This window comes from Epargyreus clarus, unplaced genomic scaffold (genome assembly GCF_041222505.1).
Source record: "Epargyreus clarus isolate Ecla_fem2 unplaced genomic scaffold, WU_Ecla_fem_2.2 ptg000005l, whole genome shotgun sequence".
NCBI lineage: Eukaryota > Metazoa > Arthropoda > Insecta > Lepidoptera > Hesperiidae > Epargyreus > Epargyreus clarus.
This window is the reverse complement of record NW_027332213.1, coordinates 13224194-13234378: the sequence shown is the minus strand read 5'-3', so window position 1 is coordinate 13234378 and position 10185 is coordinate 13224194. Positions and strand designations below refer to the sequence as shown.

At 30.7% G+C, this 10185-nt stretch overlaps 1 protein-coding gene across 1 annotated transcript; it reads left to right on the top strand.

Annotated features, from left to right (window-relative positions):
• Window positions 1-1117: 1117 nt before the first annotated feature.
• Window positions 1118-6503, top strand: LOC140757857 (uncharacterized). Its single transcript, XM_073093728.1, has 3 exons — window positions 1118-1208; window positions 3685-3839; window positions 4588-6503. Exons 1-3 carry the CDS (start codon window positions 1118-1120, stop codon window positions 4855-4857), a joined length of 516 nt encoding a protein of 171 aa, XP_072949829.1. The 3' UTR covers window positions 4858-6503.
• Window positions 6504-10185: the final 3682 nt, after the last annotated feature.

Sequence of the window (10185 nt, the reverse complement as noted above, 5' to 3'; positions counted from 1 at the left end):
TTGTCATTAGTTTTAGAATAAATTAGGTTAGATTTCTTATTTGTTCTTTTGTCCTAATAGAAAATACCTCTTTATAACAATAAGTGTTAATATAGGGGAATGTTTTATACAATAATATAATAATTATACATAATTGTATACTAACAAATTTTGAATAAATAGTAATAATCTAAGATTATACTTTGTATATATAATTTTGTTTTTAAATAGATGTGTAAGTAAGTTAACTGTAAAAATATATAAATTCGTTTGTTATGCAGTACTTTCTTTACATTAATATATCCATTAGGTTATAACATTATTAAATGTTCGCACTCTTAATATATCACCTGTCACTCATACTTTTCATATACCCCCATCTCCTCTTTTCTCGGTTATTTTTAAATAAGTAATTATACATCGGCGCTTGGACATAAGTGTAAAGATAGGCGCAATTATACATCTGGCAAATCTACTGGATCATTTGTATAGTACCTAACGGCAGAAATTCCGTTCTGGGATAAGACTATGTAAGTTTAATTGTCCCCAATATGAATTTGACAGTACAATAAACATTTACTAAATAATATTTAGTTCCCAAACCACATGGTAGGTTTATACTTTTTTAGTTCTGTTCACTAATACTGCCTCCATTCCTAATAGTTTTCGCATTCCTCATACTGCCGGATCAAACAACATCTGTATGGCGAAACAATACATGTCCATCTACATGCGACATGTGATTAATTAGACTTACTTGCAGGTAAATACCACGTGATCTACATCGCAGGTAAGCCCAAGCTGCTTAAGGACGGTTTCGTCTACAAACCACACAAAGGGTACCGCCTATGGGGGCGTCAGCTGTGGTACTGCAAGAACAGGCGAACGAAACGTTGCAGTGCCGTCATAGTTACCGTCAACAGCAAAATAATGAGAATGAGGTTGGGCCATACGTGCGTGCCTCGTGCGGTGTAGACGTAAAGTGATGGGACGAGTATGCTCGCCGACTAGCCGGTTTTGAAATTGTGAACTACTAGACAGAATTATTCCGATTTATTTTCAGTACTTACCGATTATTGTTAGTATTCATTCTTATTATTAGAGTAAAGGTGATGTAGATGTTTTTCAAAAGCTAAACATGTTTATTAGAGATGTGACGACTATAGCGTACCGACTCGGAGACTTGTCGCTGTTTTTCGCAATTAACTTACTAGTCAATAATGATATAGGTACATAATGATATCTAATGACGCAAGTATATTCAAGTAAAATCTAGTCAAACTGTAAGTTAAATGTTGTAGTATGATATATTAGAATATAATTAATTTATTCATCAAAGTAATTAGTACTGTAATAATGTTACAAGCTATTACATTATTCAAAGCTTCTCTTTTCAACGTTTTTTTTTTATTATTATGAAAGCATCGATTTAAAATAGATAGATAGTTTTCTATTAGGTGGTCCACGTCTCATATTGCTCATGGGTGATGTATTTATAAGCAAGTCTGAGAGAATCTGGGAATGTTGGATCGCTTTTGATGACGCAAAAGATAGTAATAAATCAGATCGTTTTACTTAGTACGTTTTATTGTAATTATCTTAAACACTAATCGTTACACGTAGTCAAAAAGGTTAAAACGACGTTTACAAAATAATTTGGGAAATATCTTAAAGCTGAATTAAAAAGTCTGCCCATTATACTGAACCATTTTATGTTTTATGTAGTATCTAGTTAGAAAACTAACTAGAATATTGAAGTAACATAAAGTATATCTTTTTACCCTTCATTTAATCCCTTTAAGAGTTGAATTTTCCATTAGATGTTAATTTCTGTGGATAGTCACAGGATCATAGAGGTCATTCCTGCAAGAAATATCTAGAGTTCTTGCGCAAAATAGATTTAAAAAAAACCTTCAACTACATAAGTATATTCTTTATTTATTTTGTAGAATTCAATATAATGGGCAGTACTTACGCCCACATTGAATGCAAGCTTATCAATTATTATTAAAAGGCACACACGTTTAATAGACATTTTAAAATGTCTCAAAGGCAGTAAAACTAACAAAAAGTAAGGAATGAACAAAGTTTAAATACTAAAACTATTTTTAATAACTAGTCACTTTGAATGGGTTATTTTTTCCATTAGGTTGACATTTTATATACAGGCGACTAAATATGCTGAAAACCTTGCTAAAATACCTCAGGAATATTGCCAACGTTACATTCTTGCTGCAATACATTGTTTTTTTTTTGCAATATCGCTATGTAGCCTGCTAGTCTACATACAGATGTCTAGCATCAAATTATAGCAACATCACCGGACTAACTGTATTAGTTGCGTGGTTAACGTCAACTAGTAGATTTGACGTTAAACAATTCACAACCTCACAACAATTTACAGCTTTACAATCTCAGCCAGAAATTCCCACAAAACTACCTTGTTTATGAACAATAATAAAATTAGAAAAATAAAATGATTTATCAAATTTCATTTTGCGAGCGAATGATAGCCTAGTGGTTAAGAAACTCGACCTTTCGATGGAGGGGTCCGAAGTTCAAATCCCAGGCACGCGCCTCTGATTTTTCAAAGTTATGTGCGTATTAGTTATCACTTGCTAAACGTTGAAGGAAAACATCGTGAGGAAACCTGCATACCTGAGAGATTTAAAAAAAATCTCAAAGTTATGTGAAGTCTACCAATACGCACTTGGCCAGCGCGGTGGACTATGGCCTTCTCATTATGAGAGGAGACCCGTGCCCAGCAGTGGGACGATAATGGGTTAATGATGATTACATTTTACATCTTAGTATTTGTATGCTATCACCTGTGATTATTTAACCATTCCAAAGTGACTTAATTTTAAAAATATATTTATCCTAATTTAACTTATATTCGTACTTAAGTCTTACAAAGGTACACAATAAGAAATTAAGATTCAAAGAGATTAACAATATTTCATAATACAAATTACAAAAGTAATACACACATACAAACAGAATAAATCGATTAAATTGGAATTATTTATTAGCATGACCATTTTAATTACATCACTTGAAATTTTATTAATTTTAAATATAAGTTACAATGCACAAAAATTGTGGAAAGTGTACATTCAAAAATACGTAACATACATTATCTTTATTAATACACAAGCAACAGTTAACAATTATCAAATCTTCATTATCACAAATCGTCATCATATCATATAAAGGCACAATCGGACATATTTGCATTAGATAACATTTTATTTTCTACGTTGTCTTTAAGATTTTTTAAAAATAGATTTAAAATCTTTGATTAAAACCGTACATTGATCGACCTTAATAAGGCATCTATTGGTCTTTTTAGACTAACATTAAGCATATACTTTTTATCGTTAACTTCATTTAATAGTTCAAACATTCAATCCGCTCTTAGTACCTGATGGATTGTTTTTTTTTAACATTGAAGAGGCAAATAAGCGTGCAGTCCACCTGATGATAAGCGGACATCGCCGCCCGTGTCATCCATATTCAACATTTCAACAACTCATATAAAACAGGGGTTTCATCTGAAACCGTTCCTTGATGTTTCCACTTTTGAGGACTAAGGTGGTATCAAATACCCAAGCCATTCTATCGAAACTATTCGGCATTGTTTCACGACTTCTAACCACCTACACAAAACCATATTTCTAATGCTAGCTATGGTTATGCTCTAAGAAGCACCTGACGATAACACTGTCGTGTGTGGTGATGCTCGCCTTGCAGCCGAGCTGGATCCGCTTGTTGCAAGTCCACCTGATCTTGTTCTTGTAGGACTCGTGTTTGATGAACTTGTGGGCACCGACGTGAACGACGAGGTGACCACGGTTCGATAGGCCGAAGCGAACTGAAAATAAATTTAGGATGTTAGAGATTTTATTATAAAAAACAATTGTCAAGTAAGCCAAGATGTAGCAGTCGATATAAAAGACTATGTAAGATAATGAAAAAGTAATGTTGAAATAGTAATACTTAATTTAGACATTGAAAATCCGGTATACGATAAGAGTTTTAGAAATACATGTGATTTTAATCATCTATCTTTAGAACTATATATAATCCATTTCTCAGTGCTTTGGTAGGTATCACAATTGTCCTTATAAAAATAGAAGAATGTTACAAGAAGAATATTAAAGTAGAAAAAAATGTGAAACGTAGAATTAAAAGAAAATAAACTTGGTCTATTAAACAGTTTATGGATAGTTAATAGCACATTTTGAATCTGAATTCTTATCATGGATTAATACTCGTGTTTATTATTAACAGATTTTGTTACCACTACAAGTACGATACGTGTTTTAATTTTCTAGCATTGTGTACCTACCTTGTATCTTGTAATAGTGTTTAGATGTTTATCAAATAAAACAATCTGCTACAACTTTACTTTTTGGCCAAATAAAAATTTTAAATCCATGATCATTTCTTACTCAAGCCTTACATATTATATTAACCCTGATAATAAACAAAAAACAAAACAAAATTGGTTAGTCTTCGGACTTTTATTTTCTTATTTACCTATTTTCCAACTGTATTTCTAGTCTTTGCATGTGCATGAGTAATCGTTAAATCAGCTCACGTTAGCATCAGAACTGTAACATGGTTTCCTTTGCAGTTGGTCTGATCGGCACCGGAATCGACTGCTTCGCGTCCTACTGCCTCAGCAAGCAAGGCAAAATGGGCATCAATGTTGGTGGCTACAGGTTCAGGTTCAACGGTTGTGCGAGGAATGGAAAGATCAGATGGAGGTGCTCCAGGGGCCCGTGGTGCAAAGCCGCCCTCCACACGTATAGAGGCAGGATCGTGTATATACAGAGCACACATAACTGTGGGCCTAAACCACCTGCCGTCTAAGTGTTGTCATAATTTTTAAAGGTATCTTTTTGTCTAATTTAAGATCCAAAGATTTAATGGTAATATTCCCATTTTAACATTAAACGGAATATACTTTGGAAATGCAATATTAACAATGTGATTAAATAAGAACAATGCAAGTAACAATACTTTTATACAATATTCGTATACATTTTAAAAAATCTCTAATTAAAAAGTGATCAATCAATATTTTGATCGTTAAAGTACAGGTATTTCAGTTAATAAAACATTTTTGGAAAATGTGTACCCATATATAGGAAATGGTAACTTCTACTGAAGATAGATCTCAACTGATTCTGCTACATGCCGCATGGTTGCTTCAGTACAGATAGCAGTGGCTAATCAACTACCAAGAACAAGGATATACTCAAGAAAATCTGCCTGTAACGGTAACCCATCCATAGATTGGCGGCGCTCGATTTTGGAAATTTGAATCGCCTCATATTTATTAAATATTACTGCATCATTAAAATCATAAGTCATCCTTAAATACATGATTTGTATACACGCTACCTCGATACATTGTAATTGTATCAACTTAACATGATAAAATCAATGTTGTTGAACAAACCATTTGATATTCCTATCACTTTTTAGATAAAATAGTACAAAATTCTCCGTACCTATATAAAAATAATAGGTTGTGTGTTTAAATGTTAACGTAACTTAAGTACTTATAAATAATTAAGTGACGTAGAGCTGTATAACTTAGTACTTAGTAACTTGTAGTAATATTAATTTAATGTCCAATTGTATAATTAGCGAGCTCAAAGCAAAATAGTCGCAAGTACTCGGATGATATTGGGTTTAACGATTTAATCATTTTATTTATGAATTTTATTTTATTGTTCTTTAAAGAAATATTAACTTTTATTATAAATAGCTTATTTTAATTTTGATTGAATTTTATCGGACATATATACAAATTTTATTTTAAATTTGTCTTATTTTGTGTTGCTAAATAATATTTACAGTTTGTTTTTTAGTATAAATTGTATTGTATAATTGGCAATTTTATCTACTATGATTGAATAGTTATGATATTCTAAGATTTGGAGAAGATAGTAAACAAATCGTGCGAAATAAGAACAAATGGAATTATTATTGTGTTTATTTTGTATAATTGTAACATTTATATTACTACACTAACACCTACATCTATTTACGTATAAAAATAACATGTATAATATATTTTTCAAAGAAACATAATATGATACAAAAATACTTAAGGATTTACGTATGCTTAATTAAATATATTTTACAATAGGTATAAGTAAATATAATATATATACGTTGTATTGATGTATTACACATATAATAATAATAATAATTTCACCCTACATCTATATTACTCTTTACATTATATTTTTTATAAATCAAAAATGTTCATATTTAAACCAATACCTTCATTTGAATTATTAAAATTCAAAAACATACAAATAATTATGTTAGTATATGTTTATATACAACCAAAAACCGAAAGCGATACATTAAAAAAGAAATATAAATTTTAACTTAATAAACTATTAATTTTTGATTATCTCATGTAACATGTATATATTTATATTTTGCTTCATTTTTACTAATTTTAACTGGTGTTTTACTTAGCGTATAATCTAATGTTAGTGATAGTGATATAATTTAGGGATATTTCGACGCTCGAGTAAAACTGGCAAAGCAATAATAATAATCAAAATACCTCAAGAACATACTTATTATAATTAAATATACATTTAGAATTGCCTAATTACATGTTATTCAAACATGGCAGTGTGCTCTATATAATAATAATTGTTAGTTTACTTATAAAAACACTATTTAACATTAAGAATATGATAACATATTATTATTTTCCGATAATCAAAATTTCTTGATGTATAAACAAAATAATACTCTTCTATACTTACTAAAGGTTATCCATATTCTTTCAATGCGTTCAAGAGCACTCTGCCAATTTAGGATCAAATACAGGGTTGTCTACTCTAAGCAATTCTATGATTATTTTTATAAGTACCGCAATCTCATCCACATTTTTCAGACAAAACACAGATGCCAACAAAACATATCATTATACACAAATACTCTATATTCATTTATTGAAAAACATTATGAAAAACGAAAACAGGAATTATACATGTGAACATATTTTTTAATGTTTCTTGTGTTCAATAATAAATTAAACAATATATATTTTTCTTTGTACAATAACTTTTATGAAACGGTGTTCGATGTTTTACATATGAAAAATATTCAGTTGTATATCTGTATATTTCGTCAATAGTGCAATTTATGTGCTGTGTTTAAAATTTAATTTATTGTATTCTTTTTATTGTATATTTGATAAATGTGGATAGATTCATATTACGTAAGATAGTATTATTAGTAGATATATAGTAGGATTGTGGGATTATCTACATAAGTAAATGTATATTTTTATGTTATTATTTATTTTTAGAATAGAATATTTTTAAGATGTAAAATTTATTGAGCATACTAACTTTATATATGAAAATAATTATGTAAGACAATGAATTCTACCTCTCAAAATTTTGTATGTTATAGCGTTATTTATCAAAATTAAACGTTATGTAATAAAAAGAAAAAAATATTAGATATTGTGCGTATTTGTGGCAAAAATATTGTAGGCGGAAGCATGGAATAATAAATAATACTATATGCTAGTAATATTTACATTTCAATGGTACGAGTAGATGTTCAAATTATATTCGGATGTTTAGATATGTATGACTATGAAATTACAGTATACAAGTGTAGAAAGTCCAATCTTTAAATAACACAACCTTTGTTTGTTTCATAGTAATAACACTGTACAAGCAAGTGTTTTTAGTGATCTGAAACACAATTTACCGATGCAATGCTTTATCGTCACCGAGTCGACACAGATGTCGTGTCTAGCATTTATCAGTATCGTTCTGACTTTACCGGTCCTGTACCCTTAGTATTAGTTTTTACGTTTTTACAAAATTGTCTGTTTTTGTATTTGTTTACGTATTTCCCATACATTTTCAATCAGTTCTGATACAGTTCGCTAGGGGCGCTGATATTAAGGGTACTGTGACGTGCTGTTGCAGTAGTTATAAAAAAATCGGACAGATTTATATCGTTTATCAAAATGATTTCTATTGATTCTGACTTTATATGTATAATGTTTGTTATCTTCAATTTTGTAGAGAGCAAAAAAATCTTGTAATTTAAAACATTATAGACCGTATAAAGAATTGAAAATAAGTATTGTGATTGTGACAAAATATAAGTAGGTACTTATTCAGATAAGGCATACGTTGGTCGATAATAATAGTAGAATAAAATTTCGAAAGTGATATTATTTTGATACTCGTAATTTTTTAAACGGGAATACATTAACTGAACTATGGTGTGGATATATCTTCAAGTCAGTATGAAATCGTAAATACATTAAAAAATTAAACAATCAAAAGTAAAACTTTATCAACTTATAACAATTTTTACTACAGTTCTCAACCAACGATGGCACTTTAGTGTTCAAAAAAGTTTTTTGGTGTTCAATTTTAAAATCTGACTGTGTAACAGTCTCGACAAATATCAAACTGAGTGAAATTTTATGAAAATGTATGTCTTCGGTGATATATCGTTCAAGAGAAACAGGTATCTTGTCCAGCGAATATTTTTGAAACTTATTCATATTTCCGTTTCATTAAATCAATCTCATTATGTGTCTTTACGTCGCGGTTCAATAAAAAGCGTAATTGTGTTCGTCCTATATGTAAATTAATAACAATTCTTTATTCTATTAATAAAACTTACATTTCAATGTATAATACATTTATAAATACTTGTAACCTGAACCTACTTATGTATGAATCATTTCATTAGCATATGTCGTGTTGTGGGTATTAACTGTGTACAGATACAATGACTACACATGCGTGGTACGACGTACATATATATGAGTACATTTTGTGGAGCAATATTTCGGCCCCTCCTACGTCTAATATCGTAACTGCAAAATAACAACTTTACAGGAGAGCGTTTCAAAGTTTCGAATATGCTAAAATGTGAATAAAATCTGCATTTCTGTAGGTATCGCTGTGAAATTTGGTATGTATATATATTTTATTTTATAAGCTTTATAACGTTACTTATGTCGATAAAACACATTAAAATGCAATTTATGCAATAAAAAGGAAAAGGTACTTTAGTGGGTTACGTAGTGGGTACGTACGTATTATACGTAGGAAGGGTCGATTTGTCACTAACACATCCAATCTGCGTAATAATGTATAATATCATGTTCACACTCATACAAATATATCATGAAATTATCTATACCTATGTATACACATAATATATTGCAACATTTTAGTACTATGATTTATCAAACAAAATACCCAATAGCGTTTCATTTGAAAATTGAAGAAACTGGAAAGTACAACATTAGTCATATAATGGCGTCGGGCAATGACCTTAAAGCGTACAGCTAACACCAGGGCTGGATTTAGAAGCCCTGGCGCAAACAATGAGTGGGAGCCCCAAATTATGTTACGAATTAAAAAGAACAATTATTTGCGTAAAATTAAAAAAAATAGTAGTAAACCAGAAAAAAAATCGACACTGTTTGGAAAAAAAACACAAAAAATGTTATAAGTTGATAACCTGTTGAAATTTGGATATTTTTTCTCTATTGTGGGAGGCCCTCTCTTGCGGAGGCCCCGCGGCAGTAACCCCGCTTGCCCTTCCCCAAATCCAACCCTGTAGTTCGCGGTGTTAATCAATGTTAGGTCGATGATAATAGAAGAATTTGGATATATCACAGTGAATTCTATCGTTGATTGTAATTTTAAGATTTTAATATGGTGACAATATTATGCTTGCCGATTGTAAGTGACATACACATTTTGATAGCTATCTTTCGTCCTAATGAATTCGATCATTTGAAAATTAGCGGTCTTATTCGCACGTAACTGATACTTTAGATCACATGTTGAAAATCTTGCCAACTACTAAAGCTCAGCAATATTGCCGGCGATGTTACCTTGCTGCAATGTTATTACATTATGCAACGCTGCAGGCTAGCTCGAAAGATGTCGAACGGTGTAACATAAGTATACCCGCAACATCGCCGGGCAATGCGACGCTAAGCAGATAAATTGCTGAAAAACTAGTCCTTTAATTAGCCTCAGTATGCCACGAAAATCTAAATTACTAGTGGCTCATATGACAATGACGCGAGGCAAATGAAGACATGTTTGTGTATCAATTTTCGCAAACAATGGTCACATCATCGAATTCTCATAGGGCAAGGTTTCA